General features: G+C 39.2%; 2 protein-coding genes across 3 annotated transcripts; one reads left to right on the forward strand and one right to left on the reverse strand.

The window, feature by feature from the left end:
• The first annotated feature begins 4,562 nt into the window (after positions 1-4,562).
• On the forward strand, positions 4,563-10,596 carry FCER1A (Fc epsilon receptor Ia). 2 transcript variants are annotated; one of them, XM_069577323.1, is made up of 5 exons: positions 4,563-4,755; positions 5,176-5,196; positions 6,296-6,550; positions 8,246-8,503; positions 10,153-10,596. In XM_069577323.1, the coding sequence occupies exons 1-5, from the start codon at positions 4,698-4,700 to the stop codon at positions 10,341-10,343; spliced, it is 783 nt and encodes a 260-aa protein (XP_069433424.1). In that variant the 5' UTR covers positions 4,563-4,697; the 3' UTR covers positions 10,344-10,596. The 2 variants fall into 2 exon arrangements, with proteins under 2 accessions (XP_069433424.1, XP_069433429.1); XM_069577328.1 differs by having other exon boundaries at positions 4,644-4,755; positions 10,231-10,596.
• Positions 10,597-16,206: 5,610 nt separating this feature from the next.
• On the reverse strand, positions 16,207-17,151 carry LOC138437911 (olfactory receptor 10J3-like). Its single transcript, XM_069586057.1, has one exon. The coding sequence runs from the start codon at positions 17,149-17,151 to the stop codon at positions 16,207-16,209; it is 945 nt and encodes a 314-aa protein (XP_069442158.1).
• Between the last annotated feature and the right edge of the window lie 8,158 nt (positions 17,152-25,309).

Genomic DNA, 25,309 nt, shown 5'->3' on the forward strand with positions numbered 1-25,309 from the left:
AAACAAAACAAAAAAACACCCAAACCACTAAGGTTTCTGAAAACCAATAATGGGTCAAAATTTGGGACAGAGATGTTGTTAATGAGTGTTGAACACATGAATGTGTGGATTCAGTGCTTATTATAAGAAGTGAGATTAGGACAAAATCTCTGGGTCCCAGTGAGCACATGTTTCTGATATCTACAGGCAGAATGCAAGAAATCAATCGCACACTCCACCCAGGTAGTGGACAATAAAATTTGGAGAATTTTTATTTTATAATAAGATAAAGGATGTGTGGGACTTGACTGGTGAATCAACCAGTTATGTTAGGGTTGAGCAGAACTATGATGTAATCTTGTGTTTATTTGTCCCTTCTGAATTCTCATTTTGTTCCTTTGGGTACCTGTGGTTTTATAGTATGGAAATAAGGATATGGTCTATTCTTCCTGATGTTGATATTTTTGGTTTTGCTGTTGTGTGAGTTGAGGATGGGTGGCTTGGTTTGTTTTTAAGCTTTAATGAACCACTTTAGTTGAATTGGTTAAATCATTGCTATTACTGCCACCAAAACACTACCTTCATTTCACTGCTGGACACTGAAGCTTTGCTTTAGGATAGTAGAGGAAATCAAAATAGTGTGTCAACGACAAACCTTATTCTCTCCATATTAAGTAGTACATCTTGAATTCCAGTCCACCTCCCATTCAAGCAGGGAATAACTGAAGACTTGGGGGGAGGCTTTAAAATAGACTTTTCGAGTCACAGTAAAGTGGCTGTCTCCGAAGGATAATTTTATCATAGAATCGCTGCCCTAGGGTAAAAGAATATCTGGTAGCTCTCCTGGACAAACTCTCAACAAAGTGGTGAAACAGATTCCATCTTTGTCTCTTTTAGGATCTTGGTATGTTCATATAGGTACTGCCTTCTGACAATGCCTCAAAAATTGTATCTTCCCAATTTCTTTCTTCTCCTCTTCCCCAAGCAATTTTTTTCCATTCTATTCTTTCCTATAATACTCTCTTCTTCATCACTATGGGGAGGAGTGAGATTACTTATGTAAGTTATATCGGCATAACATACTGGTTATCAAGTAAAACATCCTATGTATTTGCTGATTGCCTTCAGTTCAGTTCAGTTCAGTCGCTCAATCATGTCTGACTCTTTGCGACCCCATGAATCACAGCACGCCAGGCCTCCCTGTCCATCACCAACTCCCAGAGTTCACTCAAACTCATGTCCATCAAGTCGGTGATGCCATCCAGCCATCTCATCCTCTGTCGTCCTCTTCTCCTCCTGCCCCCAATCTCTCCCAGCATCAGAGTCTTTTCCAATGAGTCAACTCTTCACATGAGGTGACCAAAGTATTGGAGTTTCAGCTTTAGCATCAGTCCTTCTAATGAAAACCCAAGACTGATCTCCTTTAGGATGGACTGGTTGGATCTCCTTGCAGCCCAAGGGACTCTCAAGAGTCTTCTCTAACACCACAGTTCAAAAGCACCAATTCTTCGGCGCTCAGCTTTCTTCATGGTCCAACTCTCACGTCCATGCATGACCACTGGAAAAACCATAGCCTTCAGTTCAGTTCAGTTCAGTTGCTCAGTTGTGTCCAACTCTTTGCGACCCCATGAATTGCAGCACGCCAGGCCTCCCTGTTCATCACCAACTCCCAGAGTTCACTCAGATTCACATCCATCAAGTCAGTGATGCCATCCAGCCATCTCATCCTCTGCCGTCCCCTTCTCCTCCTGCCCCCAATCCCTCCCAGTATCAAAGTCTTTTCCAATGAGTCAACTCTTCGCATGAGGTGGCTGAAATGCATGTTTCTCGTAAGTCTTTATTGAATAATGGTAATAAATGGGATCCAGTCCCATCACTTCCTGGCAAATAGATGGGGAAACAATGGAAACAGTGACAGGTGTTATTTTCGTGGTCTCCAAAATCACCATGGATGGTGACTATAGCTATGAAATTAAAAGACTCTTTCTCTTTGGAAGAAAAGTTATGGCAAACCTAAATCATGTATTAAAAAGCAGAAATATCACTTTGCTGATAAAGGTCTGTATAGTCAAAGCTATGATTTTTCCAGTAGCCATGTACGGATGTGAGAGTTGGACCATAAAGAAGGTTGAGCACCAATGAAATGATGATTTCAAATTGTACTGGAGAAGACTCTTGAGAGTCCCTTGGACTGCAAATAAGATCAAGCCAATCAATCTGAAAGGAAATCAACCCTGAATATTCATTGGAAGGACTGATGCTGAAGCTGAAGCTCCAATACTTTGGCCAGCTAGTGGGAAGAGCCGAGTCATTGGAAAAGACTCTGATGGTGGGCAAAATTGGGAGCAGGAGGAGAAGTGGGCAATAGAGGATGAGATGGTTGGATGACCTCACTGACTCAGTGGACATGAGTTTGAGTGAACTCCTGGAGATAGTGAAGCCTGGAGCACGGCAGTCCATGGTGTCACAAAGAATCAGACCTTACTTAGCAACTGAACAACAACAACAACAATAAAGGAGGGGAAAGATAGATTTATGGGGCATCTTTTACATACCATTACATACATTACATCACCATACCAGATGCTGATCAATGCATTTTACACATTTATTACCTTCTTAAACCACATAATAAGACATGATCTAGATATCATCATGTCTCTATTTTATAGGTAAACTCTAACCACATAAATACTTAGGAGTATTTGAATTCAGATCTTTAAATACTTACACTTTCCAAAATAACTCTCTGCTTTCTTTAAAGATCTGTCACTAAGATATTGCACAACCTGGGACTGGTCACAATCTTTCTTATCTGAAACTTTCTGTTTAGGAATCTGTAGACTCATATTCTCTAATTTCAGAGAAGCTGAAAGCTTTGGTTAGATCTTTAAGTGCAGTGACGTTATGTTTAATTCATTAGTCTTAATTCAACAATTGGTGGGGTTTCCCTGGTGGTTCAGTGGTAAAGAGTACTCCTGCCAATGCAGGAGGCACAGGTTTGATATGTGGTCCAGGAGGACCCCACGTGTTGAGGAGCAACTAAGCCCATGGGCCACAACTGTTGAGTTTGTGCTCTAGAGCCCAGGAACTGCAACTACTGAGCCCATGGGCAGCAACTACTGAAGCCTTCAGGCCCTATAGGCCATGCTCCACTACGAGAGCAGCTACAGCAATGAGAAGCCCATGCATTGCAACTACAGAGTAGCCCCTGCTTGCCACAACTAGAGAAAACACATGCAGCAATGAAAATCCAGTACAGCAAATACATACATAAATACATATAATTATATATATTTAAAAAAAAAACCAGTCAGCATGCAAAAGCTGGCATGATAGAGTGGGGCTTTGCTGACTTCATTTTGCCTCTGCTATTTCAGAGCTTTGGCAAGGGCCAAATAATAATACCACACATGGAAAAAAACTTTGTGGAGGGCAAGCCAGTGTAGATATTTATAGAGGTATTATCTCCAGTATCATTATCAATATCAAATCCTGGAAGAAGGTGACTAATTCTGACCTAGAATTAAAAATTAGTCATTGAGGTCCTGGAGGGAAGAAAACAAATGTGGATTTAAAGGAGAACGGAAAAAAATAAAAAAAAAAAAAAAAAAAAAAAGGAGAACGGGTGATCAGGCTAGAGGACTAGAAACATAAAAATGGACAAAAGCTAGAGCAATAAAATAAAATAAATTATATTACTGAGATCCCTGTAAGTTATGGTTTAACATCTGCCTTCCTGTATTGTAGACCTCATCAGGACCCATGGAGAGAAGGAGTTTCCAAAAATATCTCCAATTTGGCTGGTCGGACAGTGGGTCATCAGGGAAGCAGATGAAAATTTGTGGATTTGTGCACTAATGGATCAGCAGGAAATTAGGTAACAAGAGGGTTGGTAACTCTGGAGAACCACAACAGAATTTCAGCTAGAATTCTGGCCATACTTGTAGACATGCATAAACAGGAGATCATCATGATTGTGAGTCTTACTCTAGGATTCGATTTTTCAAATGTTTGAGTCCCAAATTAGCCATTTACTAGGGAGTACTCGAAGATAAATGACTTTACTTCTCTAAGCTCCAATCTTCCTTTCTATAAAATGTAAATAACGATGGTACCTCTTCATAGAATTGTTTTGAGAAATGAATGAAGCATAAGGTATATTTAGCATAGTGCCTGACCTATATTAGGTGAATAATTAACTGTTATTTTTATTCTTCTCTCCTCTGCACCCCACTTTTCTAAGTTGCAAACAAAATAACTATACGTTGATAGTTTAAGAAAGGTTTGTTCCTGCGTGCCCCTTCTGCCTCTCTCCCACTAGATTCCAGGTGTGTGCACGGAGGTGGAATGTAGAGTAGGGGGGTAAATATAAAGTTGCCCTGGAGGCCTCCCTGGTGGTCCAGTGGTTAAGACTGTGCATTCACTTCCACTGCAAGGGGCACGGTTTCAATCCCTGATTGGGGAATTAAGATCCTGAATGCTGTGCAGTGCAATCAAAAAAAAGAAAAAAAATCAATAAATGATTTTAAAACTATATATATAAAATTGCCCTTTTAAGCACCACTCTGAATGTTATCTCCAGAGAAGGAAGCAAACCTAGGTGCAGCTGATGCATTAACCAGATATGACACAGAGAACGTTTCCTTCTCCTTTTTACTTTCAAGTTTATTCTAAGGCCCTGGATCTCTGCAGCTCAGTTGGAGGCCACGGAGAAGATGCCTACTATTCCCATGGGAGCCCCTGCCCTGCTGTGGATAGCTCTGCTGCTTTTCTGTAAGTAGAGTTACCAGCCCCCCGAAGGGGCCAGAACAGATTGGGGGAGCGGCTGGCGACGGAAAGTTGACAATTTTATTGCTGACTTTTTCTAGGTTATGAGCAAACTGCGGGTGATTCCCCGGGGATTCTGTAGGGAGGACGAGCTGGATAGCAGAAGAAGTGGGGTTGGGCATCATCTAAGGAGGAAGCCGGACGGAAAGTCTGGTCCTTGCTATCAAGCTGGCTTTTCCTAGAGGGTAAAGGAGGGACAGCAGAGGAAGGAGAGAAGCTCCTTCTCTCCCTTGAACAGAGTCCTGAAAAGATGGTTGGCCCTTAAAACTCCATGGATGTAGACCTCAGCATCATAACCAGATCCCAGTCTTCAGGTATCCAGAAGGCTGGAGTCAGATACTAACTTATTGTCTCTGGATTTTGCAGCTCCAGATGGCATGTCAGCAGGTGAGTCCTCTGTTCTTGTTCTCTCAGTATTTCAATGTGTTTGGAAATTGCCCGCCCTTCATCCTTTCCCTTCATCCCATCATCTATTTTTTAATGATTATTAATCTGTTCTTCCCTGTCTATCACACTTCCACCTGCCTCGTCTTCCTTCTTTCCCCCATTCAAAAGCTTCCCACACAGCGTTTCATTCTCTCAAGTCACCCTTTCCTCTTTTATGCAAACAATTATGTCTGCTGAGCATCTGTCTCAGCCTCTGCTCCAGATACTGTGATATAAACTCATTGAATTCTTATGTCATCATCCCTGATATTATTACTGCCATTTTATAATTGAGGATACTGAAACTCAGATTAAGTAATTTGTTGGAGGTTACATGGCCAACAAGGCACTGGATTCTAACATAAGTCCCTTAAATCCAAGTCTAGTTCTCTTTTGGACATATCACCTCTTCCTCATCACCACCTGGCCACTTCCAAAGTCTTCGTTCCGCAAATTTGTACCACATCTCTTTGTTCTTGAAAGCCTTTTAAGACTGATCCTCTTGGTGATTTTCAGTACCTTCCAGAATTGACATATAATTTCCATTCCCTATTCACTCACAATTAAATAGTCATAAAAATTTAGAGCTGGAAGAAGCCATATATTTCATTTAGTCCACTACCTTAATTCATCCATTATTCACTCATTCATCAACTCAATAAATACTTAATGAATACTCACTGTGTAGTAGTCATTGTGCTGAACTATGTATGAACATCTCAGACATAATCTCTGCTTGAAAAGAGACTTCAATCCTCATTTACAGATACTGAAATTGGAATCAAGAAAATTAGAGGGGTTATCCTCTTTTGTTTTTTAATATCTTACATTCATGCCCTGTTTTTTCCTAAGTTGGGAGCTAGGGTCCCTAGGTGGGACCACAAGATTCTTTCTTCCTTCCTTTAATCCTAGGACTCAGGACAGATTCTTATCACCAACAGTTTAAGGGTAGATTGATCATTGATTGACTATTATTATGTCTGTACTCTGGAAGCTGAACAGATTTCAATGATATTTTCCCTCCTTCCATATCTCTTTCCACAATCTGTTCTTCTCAAAGCCAACTGGAAATCTAAGGTGTCCTTGAATCCACCATGGAGAGAAATATTTAGAGGAGAAACTGTGACTCTTACATGTGGTGCGAACAGATCCTCTGAAAATGAGTCCTCTGTGTGGATCCACAATGGAACCACTTTGAAAGAGACAAATTCAAGATGGGACATTGTGAAAGCACGCATGCAGGACAGTGGGGAATACCAATGCCGAATCAAAGGATTTGCCATTAGTGAACCTGTGTACCTAAACGTCATCAGTGGTAAGTTCCAGGGTTACAGAAATATCAATTCACTCATGTGCGGAATGGCCCATCTGAAAATAGGGAAAAAGCAAGTTATTCCAAGGCTTAGAGAAGCAAGGTTGAACTCTGGGTCTCTCTCCACATACAGGTCCATCTCTCTTCTTCAGCCTCTACTCCATCTGCCCTTCTGCCTTCTTTCAATATTCTAGTAATCTCCCAATGTTACTCCGCTAGGCTGTTTCATTTCTATCTTCTCTACCTGGGTACAGATGCATATTACATGGTCAAATGGCATACTGGATATATGAACATTACAAAGAGCTCTTTGATTTAAAGAGTTACTTTACCATTTCCATGTGTCATGACCTGAATATTAAGTTGTACTCTTTTGTTTAATTTTTTTTATTTATTAACTGAAGGATAATTGCTTTACAGAATTCTGTTGTTTTCTGTCAAACCTCAACATGAATCAGCCATAGGTATATATATATATATCCCTTCCCTTTTGAACCTCCCTCCCTTCTCCCTCCCCACCCCACCCCTCTAGGTTGATACAGAGCCCCTGTTTGAGCTTCCTGAAACATGGAGCGAAATTCCCCTTGGCTATCTGTTTTACATATGGTAAAGCAGTAAGTTGCACTCTTGATTTTGAAAGCTATCTCTTTACATTCCTCCTGTACTCTACTTTTACTTAAGAACAAAGCTTATGTTTGCTTCATCACTCTCCTGCTGACAACAATTAGTACAGTGTGCTCAGGCATATGTGGGTTACTTTGTAAATGTTCAGTGAACAAAGTAATGATTTCATTTAAACAGCTAGGTCATTTATATTTTGTTTTATATTTTTAAATATAAATATTTTTAAAGTATAAGCATATTTTGTATTTTTTCTCTTGAGTGAAAAGAGATCTTTCAACATCTGTGTACAAATTCTAAGTAGAAACTAAAGCAGTGTAAAATAGCTTCTTTATTCTTTTGGAGTAGATTCTAGAAAAGTCCTCAAGGATTGCTCCTAAATAAAATATGCTTTTGCAACCTAGACATGTTTCTATTCTAAATTTTGAGTTCTTAAAATGACATTAGCCATACAACCTGACTCTTATATTTTACTGACTCATTATTGACAAACATTCATTGAGAATCTACCGATTCCTAGGTATTATTAGGCCCTGGAGATATGATGAAAGGAACAGACATGCTCCTGACCTCTGAAGTAGAGAGCCCAATGAGGAAATGGACATCCAATCAATAGTTACACAAATAATTAATTCAAATTGTGATGCATGTTCTGAGGAAGCTGGAGGCTTACTGTGATTAATAGAACGGGGAAGTACCTATAAGTTTAGAGAGGACAACTCTACTAGGCTAGGACTCTCCAGGCAGAGTAGGTTTAGTTCCCCTTTAGTGACCAAATGCAACAATAGAGCTGAAAGGGATAATGGGTTTCAGACCTCCTATGGGTGGGCTTATCAGAAGTGTCAGCGATGTTGTGGCCCCAGAATTGCCTTTCAGGAGGAGAGAGTATTTATCAACAGAGGAGACAGGCTGGAAGCATTATTTTGTGTTTCCTTTTTATTGACCTTATGAGCCAAGAAATGGGTTAATGATAAAGGTTTCTGATACGCACTCTCTGCATGATCGTTTTTATTTATCTTATTTTTATTTTATTTTATCTGTCATTGTTAAATAAATATCTTAATGAATATTCTTCAGACTGGTTGATCCTTCAGGCCTCTGCTGAGGTGATGATGGAGGGTGAGTCCCTCTTCCTCAGGTGCCACAGTTGGAAGAATCTGAATGCCTTCAAGGTGATCTACTACAAAGATAACAGAGCTCTCAAGTACTGGTATGAAAACCACAACATCTCCATCACCAATGTCACAGAAGGGGACAGTGGCATCTATTACTGTGTGGGCAGAATTCAGAGGCTCAACTACACCTCTAATAAACTCAAGATTATAGTAAAAAAACGTAAGTTGGTGAAGGAAAGGGAATGAATCCATAGCAGGGGAAAGGAGAAAGAACATTTGAGCTTAATGCAATTGAAGCTATAGAATGCAAGCAACTGTGATTCCCTGAAAAGTCTACTAGATTTGCAATGAGGAGACCAGGGGTAGAGTATATCCCTTAGTCTCTGTCTCAGATTCCTTACTGTTCAATGGCAACAGTAATACCTTCTCACATTATGTAATGTTTACAGATGTCAAATGCAATAGTTGTAAAATGGATTTTTTTTTTTAACTGTTAAATACTAGTCAAGCAAAGTCATCTATTGCTTCTGGGGAGAAACTTACATTTATCAAATAGAAAAAGAGTTTCAAAGTTGAAGGAACAAACTCTTTATAGCTTGAAGAGTCTATTCTAGCCTATGAGGGATGGGAAAGGAAACTAAGTCGACAGGCTGTGTGCCTGTAAATTAGGAGATGAGAAAGAGGGTTTGATATGGAAAGAGTAGTCAGGCAGGCTGCCTCTGTAGTCAATGAAACGCTGCCATTTCCAAATTTCATATAAAAGAAGGAGCCTTTAAAATATTTGCTTTGCAATGAGGAAATAAGACATTTGCTTGGTACACTTTGCTCATGCCAAAATCTTAAAAAACATGAGATCAGAAGCCACAATTAATTTCTAATGGTAGTTCTCTGTTAACTAATTGGAGACCCATTGTTTGATTTTCACTATGCTTCCGGTATCTTTATCTATAAAATAAAGGGTTTGGACTAAACTTCATTAAAATTGTTTGCAGAATTAAAAAAAAATACTGATGTCTGTATATCATCCCTTGAGCTTCTAACTTAATTAGCTTGGAATGAGACCTGGACATCAATATTTAAAAGCTCTTCCAGGTAATGGTAATAGGCAGCTAGTGTTGAGAGTCACCAGTCTAGGTGACCTGTGAGTAATTTCTGGCTATAATATTCTAGGGTTCTAAAATTCTAGAAAAATCACAAAAAAATCACTACTTTGTAAATAGAATAGCAGAATCACAAAACAGTGGAATTGAAAGACAATTTACTTATTGCCTTGCTTGCCTTGCTCAGTCGCTCCATTGTGTCTGACTCTCAGCAACCCCATGAACTTAGCCTGTCAGGCTCCTCTGTCCATGGGATTTTCCAGGCAAGAATACTGGAGTGGGTTGCCATTTCCTCCTCCAGGGGATTGTCCCAACCCAAGGATCAAACCTGGGAAGCCAACTTATTAATATTTATGATCTAGCCCAATATCTTAATTTCACCCAACAGACATGCAATGAGTGATGACTGTTTGAGAAATAAGGCACTGGTGACCCCCTGCCCTTACTCTGTCTGCTTCCCACCTCCATGTCCTATGTGGACACTGGTCTCGTGAGGCTCCAAGGAAGGGATCATCTTTCCTATGACCTTTCCCATTAGGCATATTGGCCAGACAAGCCAAGGGACTGTGGGGGAAATACTTAGGACTCCCTAGGGCTTCAGGGGGCACAGACTAAGGAACTCAAACCTGTGAGTGTTTTGTCTCTGCTCCTGGATGTCATTTCATGCTAGAAGGTGAAGGACCATGTTGGATCCTTCTTTTAGGGGAGATGAAGACTTTAATCTCACTTTTCAATTCCTAATTTGAGTTATGTTTCTTATTGCCTCTAGAGTACACTCAAAGCAACTATTTCTGGCTACAATTTCTTATCCCATTGTTGGTGCTGATTCTGTTTGTTGTGGACACAGGGTTGCTTATCTCGACCCAGCAGCAGTTCACGTTACTCTTGAAGATGAAGAGAATCAGAAAACGCAACAGATTTACGGACCCACAGCCTAAACCAGATCCCCCAGGGAACTGATGTCACTCCTCAAGAAACCTCTGCAATAGCAGAGGTTTTTGGCTTTAGTAAACGCTTCTCAGTTGTCAAAGACAGCTCACAAGGTACATAGAAAAAGCTCACGGCTTTATAGAACTGCTTCATTAAACTGATCGAGTGGCATGTAATAGGAAGTGCTCAATAAGCATCATTTATATAAGTAAAGAAATGAGTAGATTCATTTATTAGAACCTGTAAAAGAGATATACAACTTGAATAAAAGTATGAAACCATGCAATGTGACACTTTTAAGTATTCGAGGCTTGCTAGTTTTGAGGCATAACCATGAAGTCCTAGATTAGAAATGTTCTCTTTTGTAATGTTCTCTCCATTGTAAGTCTGACCTACGAATGAGAAGACAAGGAAGGATGTGCTGATGAAACTGATCATTTTTATGCTCTCTCTTCACTTACTATCACATGAACTTTTAGCTCTTGGCAGAATCTGGGGCAGACTTGAGCCCCTGAATTCTGGGGGTGAGGCTCCATCTAAGAGTTCCCTGTGATTGTTTCACTCCTCTCTTATCTCCCCAAATTAAATCTTGTATATCCTCTTACAGTGCCTGAACTAAGCATCTTAGAGAGACTCGCACATAATCATAACTCTCACAATGAAAAAGTACAAGACTGAATGAGATCTCAAACAAAGTCCCAGTCTTTTCTCTCCCACCCCTGCCAGACCTCTTCTCATGGAGACAGTTATATGGGGCTTTGGGGAAAGCATTAGAAAAGAGAGCAAGGTACTGTCGGTGCCGACCAGGAGTTTACAACAGGAAATGGGAGATCAGAGCACCTTTAGTTTATCTGTTTTTTTGAACAATTAAAAACTTAAGGAAGTGAACTAGGGGGAACGTTTGTAAATATTCATAAGACTGACAAGTCCCATTTTCTCCAAAGAGGTCATAAAGAATAGAGAAATTATTAAAGCTCTTTTTTTTTTTTAATATAGGTATCTGCTGTTGGTATGAGGGAAACCCTTTCATCCCCTTGAGTTCTTGTGGCTGAACTAATAATAAAGTTGACACGAGACAAATTAAGAGAAGAAAAAGAAAGAAATTTTAATTCATGTGCTCAGAAGTCTTATAGAAATGGGACCTAACAAGTGGCCAAAGCAGGCAACCTTTATACTTTTTAGACAAAGAAATGATACATTTGAAAGGAATTGACAGGACAGAGAAGCTTAGGTTTGGAGTGCTCAATTCATGAAGAATCTAAACAGAGATTGGGCTTGAGGTATTAAATAAAAGAAGAAACAAGGTTTTCTTCTTATTATTATTTTTAATTGGAGGATAGTTGTATGTATCCCTTCACTCCATCCCACCTGTCTAGGTCCTCACAGAGCACTGGGCTGAGCTCCTCATGTTATATATATACATATTCATTTTCATTTCTTTTCCATTATGGTTATTACAGAATATTGAATATAGTTCCCTCTGTCATATAGTAGGACCCTGTTGTTTATCCATCCTATATATAATGGTTTGCATCTGCTAATCCCAAACTCCCAAATCCATCCACCCTGCTTCTTAAGTAACTTTAATTCAAAATATTCAATATATCATCGTGGCATATTTAGAGACAGCCCACATTGAGCCCTAACACTGATATGAACCTCCTTAACACTGTCCATGCTGTTTTTTTAATAATTTCAGACAGACAGTGACCAGATTCCCAGGAAAGGGCTGTGGCACTTGGCTTTGTGTAAAGAGGCTTTATGAGTGGAGAAGGGATTTTTTTCTGCAACAATAGGCCAGGAAAAGTCCCTATAGGAAGCTCCTTGCTGCTATTCCTAGATATTCCCCTACCTTTAAGAAAAGATAGAAGGTTTATTATAGTTACAGCCTTGAGACCAGAGTCATACAGAACATTCATTAACAACATCCAGTCTCATGGTGTTTTACACACAGCTATGCATCAGGCTGAAGAGCAAGTTACTTACTCCTGTATTTGGTCTGAGGCTAAGTGACCCAGAAGAATTGAGAGAGATTGAACACGGATAGTCCAGGCTTTGTAAGCTTTAGATACATCTTTCTGAGTCTTGACTGTTCCATTTACATTCTCACCCCAGCTTGCAAGCACTATGGACTGAGCACAGACCTGGAAGTTCGAGCTGTTGATAACTAGCTGTGTGACTGGGGCAAGTTCTTGTCAGTCTCAGATTCCATTTCCTCTTTGTAACAAGGGAGGTTTGGCCTAGGCGGTCTCTAAGCTCCTTTTTAGCCCAGACATTTTGTCTTTCATTACACAGGAATCTGGCTCTATGTGGTGACTCTCCAGCACAAAGGTTCAGAACACATTCCCCAAGAAGCTCCAGTATGAATTTTTCTTTCATTCTCCACATACTGTTTTCTCCTTTCACTGTGTTCTTCCATATATTTAAATTTCAGGCTTGTATCAGACTTATGTCTATCATTTATTTCCACATTTTTTTTTCCCGATAGTTATACATCTATTCTGTAGGGACTGTGGAACACATAGTTGGATCTTGAGTACTCTGTGGACCCTCCAAATATGGCACTTATAAAGATGTCATATATATATATATATATATATATATATATATAAGATCTATCTGTGACAAAGAGATAGTATGAATGTCACCAAATGATTAGATAGAAATAATTCATCCCAGCTTCACCCTCTGTTACCTCCAATCTCTTACCATAATGGTCTAGACTAGCTCATAAAGCAAATTTCTTTCCCATGGTTGCTGTTCCAAATTATCTGCCATAAACTATCACAAACTCCTAATAATAAAGGATTTGTTTTTGAATATCAAGTCAGTAGCTCCCTGCTACTGGCCAGCAGCAGACAAATTTCCATGGCCCTTAGGAGTAGGAACGACAAAAGATACACCTTGTGAGTATTTCAGGAAATTGAATACTTGAAGAAAGGCTCTGCTCTTTCTCTCTTTTCATTAAACGGAACATGGAACAACAGAACATCTCCTTGAAGTCAGAAATGGGAGCTTTATGTTGAGAATGGCAGAGGCACTTGCCAGCCTGGGTCCCCAGAAAACCTCAGAGAGCAGTATTATCTCCTTGCCTTAAGTTGTCTACCCAGCCCTGGGCAGTCAGTCACCAAGTCCAAGTTCCCAGCTGATGCCTTATCAGCTTCCATGACATTCCACCACAGGTCTGTTACTCTATAACTGTGCCCAGGATCACTGTTAAAGCCATTTGCATATATCACTTACAGCATCCACAATCTTTCCCTTCTTGAAGGCTTTCCTGTTTTTCCTGTTATTTTCAATTTTTGAATTATCACTGAGAGAAATCAGTAATCTCACTGCAAGGTAAGGAATGCAATGAAATTGAACTTGCTTACAGAGAAATTTTTGAAGACCAAGAAATGACTTCCTGTAGATTCTGAGAAAAATGCTAATTTTTATTTATTTATTTATTTATTTATTTATTTATTTATTTATTTATTTTTGCCAGTTTGCAACAAGGTAATACTGCACTGCCACAGACTAAGCTGAACCAAAGCAAATACCATTCAATTAATAGGATTAAATTTTTGAAAATTAACATCTTTTTAAAATTAAAATATAGGAACCACTGATCTTCTACCTTCACTAGCTCATATCAAGGCTGAAAATTTGGAGTCTCCGTTGACTAACCACTGTTCTAGCAATGGGATCCTAAAATGTTTCAGACTGGGATCTCTAGGAAACAGAGTCTGAAACAGAGGTTTGAAAGCAGTAAATTTATTAAGGAGTGCTCTCAGCATAAACACCCATGAGGGATGAAGGTAGAAGGGGAAGTGGAAATGTGAGGGAGTCATGCAAAAACTTCAAATCATCTCACAGATAGGAATTCGGGAATCTGGGAGTACCCTTCATAGCTATCTTAAGGGTACCTTAAGGTATCTTAAGGGTAACTTTCTTGAGGAAAGGTTACCAGTCTTTATACCCTGAAAAAGATAAGTCACTGGAAAGGCTACCCATGGGAAGGGGCTGTGACTCTGGAGATGGCAGTTCTTTAGCATGGTAGTTCCTGAAGTAGGACTCAACTGCAAGCTGTCAGCCCAAGACATTTCCAGCAGCTAGGGAAATAGATGTTTGGGTCCTGAAGGGGCTGCACCAGAGCAGCTACCAAATACAATTTCAAACTGAAGTGAGTGTGTCACTGGCCATCAGATCTTTACCTAACAGTTTTATCTATACTAAACAGAACTACTAAGAAAAAATATATAACTGTTTTCTGGCTATCCTAACAGAAATAAACTGACTCTGTCATTTCTAAAAATATGGTCACCAAGGCAAAGATATTTTTTATCTTTTATCTCTGGTCGGATTTTATACACCAGTGTTTTTCAGCAAAGCTAGATATGTTAAGTTGACTTAGAAGATTTGTTAATTTCCATCGGTTTGCCCCATTTTCAGCACCTAGCTAACTTCATGACACTCTTACAAGTGACATTTAGCCTCTGCAGGATCACCACATGAGATCTGCTAGATTCTGGAGACTGAAGAAGCTGGGTCTGAAATGCAGGCTATACCTGTTCTTTAGTATAGAAGGCCCAGTGGAGTGAAAGGATGAGGGAGAGAGAACCAGAGCATATGCTTTCACCTTCTGTGATGCTCAGACATAAAACGCTGTTTTTTAAACTCAGGTTTTAATTTGGGGATATCTAAGAAGAAATTTCTGAAGATTAACGTCTGAAAGCTTAGGTGGTTTTTGTTAAGTTGGTGAGTTGTGTTCAATTCTTTTGTGACCCCATGGACTACAGCTCGCCAGGTTCTTCTGTCTGTGGGATTTCCCAAGCAAGAATAGTGCAGTGGGTTGCCACTTCCTTCTCCAGGGGATCTTCCTGACCCAGGGGTCAAACCTACCTCTTCTGAACTGGCAGGCAGATTCTTCACCACTGAGCTGCTGGGAAGCCACGATAGCTTAGGAGCTGACTGGAAAAGTTTTTCATTAAATCAAGCTTCAGACTTCTTCTCATTAATAAATGACTTCAGAAGCTGTTGTTAAAGTGTTTACATTTATAACACTATTTCAAAGATTTGGGTCTACTCTGCAAAAGGAACTCCGATTCTTCTTGGCTCCTCCCAGCCTCCATCCTCTTTCACTCCTGTGTTGGAGGTGTGAAAGCATTAAGCTGTTCATCACGATCTCCTTTCCCGAGGCGTTTTCTCACTAGTTTTTACCTAGGCATCTTGGGGCTGGACAACTCACCTCTATGCTCTCAGTAGCTGAAGATCTTTTGCATTACTGCATCTGTACTCCTCATTTCCAGAAATAGTCAGTTAGGGCAGTTCTATCCACTTAGAGAGTGGGTTTTTTCGTTTGTTCATTTGCCATTTGAAGATCCCTCAGGCTGTGGTGGGATATTAGCAAGCAGCAAAATCAGATTACAAAAAGCTTTCAACATCCACAGAAAAGGACATGCATGTGTCTCCACACTTACTTGTTAAATAAAAATTTGCACAAATTGCTCCTACGCCCTTCACCACCACAACAGAGGTTTTTCTGAGGCGGTTTCCAAGCACTTTATTCATTAGCCTTTTAGAACTCTGCTGAATTCTGTGTCTTATTGTAGTTGTATAATCCAACATATTCTCAGGACATATTTAGATATGTACATGAGTGTGTGACAGAATATGGGTATGAATGACCCAAGCAGATAAATCTTTCCCCTGTATTCTTAAGGGTATGATAAGTCATTTCCTATCCTCTCTTAAGGAGATCACAGAGAAGCACAACTAACTCAAATGGAAGCCTCCAGTGTTAGCACCCAATTCAGTCTATTCTTGATCCCATACTTAGCAGCATTACTAAAACAGCATTAAAATTAATATACGTTTATGAAATGAGAGAAAAGGCCTTCCACAACTCTCCTCACTGAGAGGAGAGGGGTTTTCGCCCCATGGCTCTGCACAAAGCATCTTTGACATCCTGGTTCCTCAGACTGTACACGACAGGGTTTAGCAGAGGGGTGATCACTGTGTACGTCACTGAGATGAGTCTGTCCTGCCCCAGGGAACTCTGGGACTTAGGCTTCAGGTAAATGATAGAGGCGCAGCCATAGTGGATGATGACCACAATGAGGTGGGAGGCGCAGGTGGCAAAGGCCTTCTTCCGACCCTCAGCTGAAGCAATCTTGAGGATGGTGGAGATGATGAGGACATAAGAGATGAAGACCAGTCCCATGGGTACAACAAGGACACAAATACTGACAAAAAAGTTGATGATCTCATTGATAGTGATGTCTGTGCAGGCCAGCTTCAGCAGCGGTCTCACATCACAAAAGAAGTGAGAGATGATAAAGGCATCACAGAAGGGCAGGCCAAACACAGACGTTACCTGGACAATGGCCATACTCAGGCCAATTCCCAGGGACCCAGTTGCCAACTGGATACAGGCCTCTTTCCCCATGATGACCGAATACCGTAGAGGGTTGCAGATGGCCATGTAGCGATCGTATCCCATGGCTGTGAGCAAGAAGCAGTTATTGATACCAAAGGTTAGATAGAAAAAGAGCTGAGTGGCACAGCCTTGGAGAGAAATGGTCTGATGAGGACTCAGGAGGCCAGAAAGCATACAGGGAATGATGGCCACAGTATAGCAGGTCTCAGAGATGGACAACATGCTTAGGAAAAAGTACATGGGAGTATGAAGATGACGATCCAGGCGAATAATAGTCAAAATAACGGCATTGCCAGAGAGAGTCAGCAGGTACAAAGTTAGAAAGACAACAAACAAACCAAGCCTGTGCTGCCACCCAAAGCTGGAGAAACCTTCAAAAAGGAACTCAGCCACAGAAGTGGAGTTTGGCTTTGGCATTGAGGGAGGTTGAGGTCTAAGAGAGCTCAGCAAAGGAAAGAAAGGTATGATGAATTAATCATGAAAGATAGTAGGCTGGACCAAGGCCTTCAGGGAAGGGTGTGTCCATTCTTTGAGCAATGCCTGAGCCCTCAAGAGTCATCAGTGTTCAGGTTAGACCACATGCTCAGAGCCATCACTTTCCCCCTCTTTTCTTTAGTACTATAAAGGTTTTACCCCAGGACCCTGGGGTTTCTGGAAGAAATAGATCTGAGAAAGAAAAGAGAGGCACATCAAAAGGCAGATTTGTAGAAATAATTACCCAGCCACTGAAGAGGTGAGTTCAGGTACAGGAAGAAGCCCAGCTCTAAAGTTCTTCCTCCAACAAGCTTTTTTTTTTTCTGCAGGAGAGAAGATACTTACAGCCAATAAACATATGAAGACATATTCAAATCTCAGTATTAATCAGCAAAATGCAAGGCAAGATGGTGACATATCATTTTAGACTCATTCAACTGTCAAAAATAAACTGGCCAAAGCAAGTGTCCTCCTCCAGCACTTTTGACTTAGCCCCTCAGCATTCAATTGTGAACAGTGATCTAAGTGAAAGGCAAAAGATACCCACGACTGATATTCTATCAACACTGTCAGAATGCACTATCAAGACCAGATGTCCTGAAAGCGTCCTAGGATGACTTCTCCTCAGAACCCTTTTTCCTAGGCTTTACTTCCCCAAGTCCTTCACTAAAATCTACTGTGATCATGAAAGACTCAGAAAGACCGTGCAGGTATTTAGCTTATTTCCCTGCATTCTAGCCAAAGGCAAGGAGAGAATGAAATAAATATGAACTTACCCCTTCAAGTCACTTCAAGTATGAAAAGGTTTTCCTGGTGTGAGAAAAGATAAGACATTTAATCAGAGAAGATATTCTGTAACAGATGCTCTATTTTTCATTTCAATATTGTATATTCCAAGTTGTGATTGGAGACCATACTCGAACAGTTAACATTGCCCGTAAACCCATATCTACTTCTGATTACCCACCATTTAACAATTACTCCCATTCAGGAAGCTAAGATAGATGCTAATTATATTCCTTTCCTGTTCGTTCCTGAAGACAGTGCTTCCTGAAATTCTCTCCACTCTGTCTTCTCCTCTCCATGCTTCTTACCAACACTCAACTTTCAACCTCAAAAAATTTTCCTAATTAATCCCCTTTATTTCAGCTGACCTTAGTCCAAGTCTTCCTCCTGAATGCTGTCATAACATTCTTTTAAGAAGTCTGCTGATGGAGATTTCTAGTACAAATTCCTACACGCGTGTGTGCTAAGTCACTTCGGTCATGTCCGACTCTTTGTGATCCCATGGACTGTAGCCTGCCAGGTCCTCTGTTCATGGGATTCTCCAGACAAGAATACAGATATAGGTTGCCATACCCTCTTCCAGAGGATCTTCCTGATCCGAGATCAAACATTTGTCTCCTACATTGGAGGTGTATTCTTTACTCACTGAGCCACCTGGGAAGCCCCTAAATTCCTTCATTAGCCTCTCTAAATTTAAGGCATAATATTTAAACTTATTTATATATTGAATACAGTAATGCTGCACAAAGTTGACATAAGTATTACATGAGTTAATATATTAGAAGAGTTTGATACAGTACTCAACACAGAGAGAGCCTTTAATAAATAATAGTTTTATTAGTACTTTCTTCTGCGGGATCTTAGTTCTGCAACCAGCAATGGAACCTGAGTCCTCAGCAGTGAAAGTACTGAATCTTAACCATTGGATGGCCAGGGAATTCCCTAGTATTTCTTTTTATTTTCCACATATTTAAATGTTTAAACCAGTTTAAATACTTCAGAGAAGCAGGATAGGGTGGACAGGCTTGAACCTAGCATTCTAGGTTATGTAAATAAGGCTGTGATTCTAGTCTTGATTTTATAAATTTTATTATTTACCTTCCAATTGTTCATATGGACTTTTCTTGCTCTTTAAAGATTTTTCTTGAGGTACATTGAACAGAACGTACACTGTTACATGTACTATGTCAACAAAGGTATGAATTGGGTACAATAAGACTTTCATCTTTGATTCTAATCTCCTTGAAGATGCCCAATATTTTACTTCTCCCTTAGATCATGCTAGTCCCCTCAGCTAATATATATCTAAGACTAATCTGTGACTTCCAGGTTGTGTTTCTGGGTTATAAGCAATAGTTTGGAATTCACCACTATAAAATCACAGTTTTCACTATACTCACACATGAGATTTGAAATTCATCCAGGTTATTCAGGATGAATAAGTTAATTTCACTTTGTGGCCAGAAGACCTTACTCATGCTGGTAGCCTAAAATATTTCTGTTTCCCTCTCCTCCAGACCATTAAACAGCTCTTAATTGCTAACACTATAAAAAACTGAACCCCAGCACCATCATATGGGAGATTCTAACCAATAGAACAGTCAGCAGAGGGGTGCAGAGTGGGATGGGGAAATGAAAAACATTGGCAAGAGTAGGATTACTCATCTAGGGTGTAGGAGGAAACATGAAAGACCAAAAAATAGGGAAGGTACAGATGGGCAGAAACCTCAAAATCCAGATAATTTCTTTGACTGTGGAGTCTTTGCTACCTTTTATTTATTTCAAATAAATGACTCCCCCCTACCACCAAAGTGAAACAAAGCCTGCTCCTGACTCAGTCCTGGATGAATACACTATTTACATTTTGTCTCAGTGAAGAGAGCTTTTTCAAATCTCATCATTCCCTGTTTTTTTGCTTTGTTTTGTTTTATTTGTTTCCCATGGATAGTAAAACTTTGTTTCAAATCCAAACAAAACCATTTCTTCAGTAACCCTGTGTGTTGAGTAGTCACAAGGTGTAAGTACTGTGCTAATACTCAGAAAGCAAAGATGACCAAGGAATGGTCCTTGTCCTCATGGAGCTTAAATTTTTGAAAATCTTTTTGTACAGAACCCAACTGAAGGCCTTTGAAGTCTTATGTCCCTCTTCTCTATGTTAGTTTATACATCCATATTTCCTAAATCAGAAATCACAGTAGTTTCTAGGAAAGATCATGTTCCCCTTTGTATAGACTTATTACTGGCTGTGTGATAACTGAATATATACTATAACAAATATTCTATATATCAGAAAATGAAACTCACCAAGGGGCATGTTTTTCAGGTTTTCTAGAGAGCTGTGTTCATGTTCAAGAGTTGCATCCCCCACTCTGGAACTTTGAATGCCTACAATAATAGATATGGATTTTTACTAAATAGTTATAAGTTTCCCAGATCAACATTGTCTTTCCTAACAGTTATTTAAACCGATCAATTATTTAAGTTTAGACCACTGTGTAAAAATTTGCCCTTTTATCAAGTAGTCTATAAGTTTTTTCTTTTTATCTGAAGATCACTAACATCTTACTGAGCAGAGCTACAGTTTAATTGGAATTCCCCCTTAAGTGGCAGATCTTTAGATACCTCCCAGTATGCAATATGCAAAAGTACTGGACAGGAAGGAAACAATGCCTATCCCTCTCTTCCATTGCCTGAGATTAGAAATGAAGGACAGACAATTAATTTCCTGAACCTTAATTTCCTCTAGGTTCTCACAGCCTGTACTCCTGGAAGAAGCTTCTCACTGAGTCACAAAGCAGTAACTCCGGCCAGAGGTTTCCTAATAATGTGCAAACGGTCTGCCCAAACTCTGGGGTCTCCTTCCCCAAAAGAGCACTGACTACTCCCAAATGATCAATAGCAGAAGACATAACCCAAACAGCAGAGAGTACCTGGAGACCTTATTAGTCAGGCAGCTCACTTCCTAATCCCAAGATTGATGTTTGGGAGCAGAGAGTTCCCTTGGTTATTAGGAGGAATCTCTGGGGTAAAAAGTCTGATTTCAATTTCTGTTAGCCATGGTCCTGCTAAGATACACAGCATACTCTCTGTCCATTTCTCTGGTGCCAAAGGAGAGTGGCTCAAGATCTTGTGGAATGACTCTTTGTAAGTGCCAGAAGAGAAACAATAATTGCCAAGTAGGGGTTAAGCATGAATCCCTCCTGCCTCTTGCACACATTGTTGATGTTCAGATCCTCTGACACTTGAAGTCAGATTAAAATCTTAGGGTAGAATCATCAGTCCAGTCCTTGAATTTTGTTGTAAGGAGTTTTACAAACTGACCTTTCTCAGCTTTGCTCTGCTCACCATAACTTACTTACTTATTTAAAAGTCACTCAGTCGTGCCCGACTCTTTGCAACCCCATGGACTGTAGCCCAACAGGGTTCTCCATCCATGGGATTTTCCAGGCAAGAATAGTGGAGGGGGTTGCCATTTCCTTCTCCAGGAGATCTTCTCGACCCAGGTATTGAACCTGGGTCTCCTGCATTGTAGGCAGATGCTTTACCGTCTGAGCCACCAGGGAAATCCCAATATATAGGATATATGCTCACCATATGTCCTATGTTACTTAGGAGCCTCTAACTCAGTTCCATCAGGGCCTCAGCCTTGCCAGGTCACCTTTCATATACTTACAAAAAAATTCATTATGTCACAGCATTATATCATCACTCAATGATGAATAAACAGAAACCCAGGTAAAAAAGTGTCTACTCAAACAGTAATCAAGTCAGTAGCTGATATGGAAACTGAAACCTGTGGGAACAGAATTGCTAGTCTAACACTTTTTTCACCACAACCAAGGTGTCTTTTTAGATTGCTATCACAAGTAGTGCCACCATGCAATTTCAAATTAAATTCTATCTAGCCACTGTTTATTGAGAATTATTTTGTCTTTTAAAATAAAATTAAAAAAAAATTTTTAATTCATAGTCTACCTAGATGTTCATGAGTGTTGATAACCTTCAAACATGTAAAAGCTAACATTGAATTGTCCCATATTTTTAACTCTTTAATCATTTTCTTTGCATTGGTCTCATATCTCTAACTTGACTGAGACTACCTATAGACAGAGACTCTCATTCAGCTTTTGTTCTCTGATAGTACCTACGGCTACTACCACTAATAAAAGCAGTTGCTAACACTTTCTATATGTGCTTACTATATGCTAGGCACTAGGCTCTGCAATTTACATATATTACTATAATCCTAACAATAAATATATAAGGTAACATAATTATATTTGTTTTCAGAATAGAAAACCAGCACAAAGACATTATGTAACTTTTCTATGATACTGGGGTGATAAATGGGAAACCAGAACTTAAATTCCTAAAATCCAGCTTCAGAAGTCACACCAGCACAATTCTGGATACAAATAATTCTCAATAAATCATGTCAGTGTCTAGAAAAACCAATACAGTATTGTAAAGTAACAAAAGATAATAATAATAATAAAATAAAATAAAGAGCAAAAGTAAATAAATAAATAGTGGCTAGATACAATTTAATTTGACATTGTATGGTGGCATTACTAGTGATAGCAATCTAAGGAGACACCTTGGTTATGGTGAAAAAAGTGTCAGACTAGCAATTCTGTTTACCCAGGTTTCAGTTTCCACATAAGCCACTGATTGATCACTGTTTGGATAGACACTTTTCTTATCTGGGCTTTTGTTTATTCATCATTGAGTGATGATATAATGATGTGATGATGATGACAATAATATCTTGCCAGATGACAGCTCTCATTCTGCATCCTTCATAATGTTTTACATAACCTCACAGTATATATATATATATATATATATATATATATATATATATATATATATTTATTTATACATATATATATGTGTGTGTACAGGGCATATATAACCTCACATGATAGAGTAGTTACATATTTGAATACTATTATCCCCATTGTACAAATGGAGCAGCTAAGACTAACTAAGAGAACTGATTAATAATCTACCATTACCTGGGTTCTTTCCACCCTGCTACTCCTCATATTCCTATAGAATTTAAGGAAAGAACTAGTTTTCCTCTTTCCCTAGAGTGATATTATAATGACTATATGATGTAGATATAGCTTCTATGTCAGTGAAAAGTGGAGGAGTCAAGATTCCAGAAAGAAAAGATATATGGAAATGTTAGCTGGATACCCACTTCTCTGTAGTTTCCTTGTGAAACTGTAATTTAATATCTATCATCTTTGGTCAAAAGCCTAAAAGCTGAGCAGAGCATCTAGCAGTATCTGTATGTGTGGTCTATACCTTAGGCAAAAGGGTAAAATGGAAATAAATCCACCCTCACAAAGAGTGAAACCAGCTCAATTTTACTTAACCCCTGCATGTGTGACTCGATGGACATGAGTCTGAGTGAACTCCAGGAGTTGGTGATGGACAGGGAGGCCTGACATGCTGCGATTCATGGGGTTGCAAAGAGTCGGGCACGACTGAGCGACTGAACTGAACTGAACTTTGACTAACTATCCAACAGGATGTAAAATAAAATCTTTTTTAGAGGAGGACAATATAATGTAAAGTCTCAATTTATTTCTACAGTTTACATTTTTTAAAATTTAGGACAGGGATAGGCAAACTACAGCCTAGTTACCCATGAGCCAACCAGTGGTTTTTACATAGCCTGCAGGCTGTATAATGATTTTTACATCTACAAATGATATAGAGTGTCCAGGATGTGATAAAAATACATGAAACATACCAGGAAAAAAGACTGAAAAGCTAAAGAGCAAGAAAATTTCAAAAAAAGAGAAAACAAGCACTTGACTGAAACAGACCCATACAAATCACTGTATTAAAATTATCAGACACAACTTTAAGATAAATAAATAATAGCAGATGCATCTAAGGTGACCCTCAGTGAGCCACACCCATGTATAATCCTCTCTCTTTGAATGTGGGAAGAACTGTGACTTGCCTCTACAAAACAGAATAAAACATAAGTGATGGATGTCATGCTCATGTCAGACTCATCTTTAAAAATTCATCTTAGCAAAAAGGATCAAGAGATCTTTCCTTGCTGGCTCTGAAGAAGTAAGCTGTCAAATTTTGAAAGAGCTTATAAGAAGACCATTTGGCAAAGAATGTGGCCAACCTCTAGGAACAGAGCAATCTCAGTTGGCAGCTGCTCAGAAAACACAACCTCAGTCCTATACCCAGAAGGATTAAATTCTGCTAACAGCTATATAAGCTTGGAAGAGCATATGAGGCATGTGGAACCCAGTCAAAAGGTTAAGCATATGTGTAATTGAAGTTCCACATAGATAGAAGAGATAGAATGTATCAATAGCAATATATGAAGAAATAATAGCTATATGTTTTCCAAATCGGAGGAAAACATCAGATGCAGATTTGAGAATCACTTTGAACCAGACACAGGATATACACACATACACCTACACACAAAATGCATGTAGGAATATCATGTAAAACAACTGAAAAATAAAGATTAAAAGTTTTTAAAGTAGCTAGAGGAAAAAAAGATACATTATTTTCAAAGAATAACAATAAGACTATTAAATGACTTCTTAGTAGCAATAATGGAAAACACAAATCAATGGAATAGCACCTTAAAGGTGGTGAAATAAAATAGCTGCCAAACTAGAACTCTGTACTCAGAGAAAATCTCTATCATTAAAAAATTTTTAAAAATATATTTTTAGATGGAAAAAAGTGAGAGACTTCATCATCAGATTTGCATTAAGGAAATATAAAAAGAGTTCTTCAGGTAGAAGGAAAATCCATCCTAGATGGAAACAAAAATGAAAAATAACAAAAATGAATTTAACCATAATAGGAAAGACAAATGCATGGGCAAGTATAAGTTGATATTGTACTTAATATTGTACAATCATTAATTAATGTATTATGAATTTTTAAATATTTATAGAATTAAACTATACAACAGTAACATGAAAATGATATTAAATTCAGACTTCATATAGTCTTTTCATTGTCCTTGAAATGTAAATCTAAAATAACCACTTTACTGTTGTTGTTTAGTTGCTAAGACATGTCTGACTCTTTTGAAACTTCAAGAACCATACACCACTAGGCTCCTCTGTCCATGAGATTTCCCAGGCAAGAATACTGGAATGGGTTGCCATTTCATTCTCGAGGGGATCTTCCTGACTCAGGGAAGATTGAACCTGGGTATCCTGCATTTCTGAAAGAGATGGGAATACCAGACCATCTGACCTGCCTCTTGAGAAACCTATATGCAGGTCAGAAAGCAACAGTTAGAACTGGACAT

Source organism: Ovis canadensis, chromosome 1 (assembly GCF_042477335.2).
Source record: "Ovis canadensis isolate MfBH-ARS-UI-01 breed Bighorn chromosome 1, ARS-UI_OviCan_v2, whole genome shotgun sequence".
NCBI classification, from domain to species: domain Eukaryota; kingdom Metazoa; phylum Chordata; class Mammalia; order Artiodactyla; family Bovidae; genus Ovis; species Ovis canadensis.

Coding starts and splice junctions, on each gene's coding strand:
- FCER1A (XM_069577323.1), top strand. CDS start 4,698: ATGCCTACTATTCCCATGGGAGCCCCTGCCCTGCTGTGGATAGCTCTG. Junction 6,551..8,245: donor GTACCTAAACGTCATCAGTG/GTAAGTTCCAGG, acceptor AATATTCTTCAG/ACTGGTTGATCCTTCAGGCC. Junction 8,504..10,152: donor CAAGATTATAGTAAAAAAAC/GTAAGTTGGTGA, acceptor TATTGCCTCTAG/AGTACACTCAAAGCAACTAT.
- LOC138437911 (XM_069586057.1), bottom strand. CDS start 17,151: ATGCCAAAGCCAAACTCCACTTCTGTGGCTGAGTTCCTTTTTGAAGGT.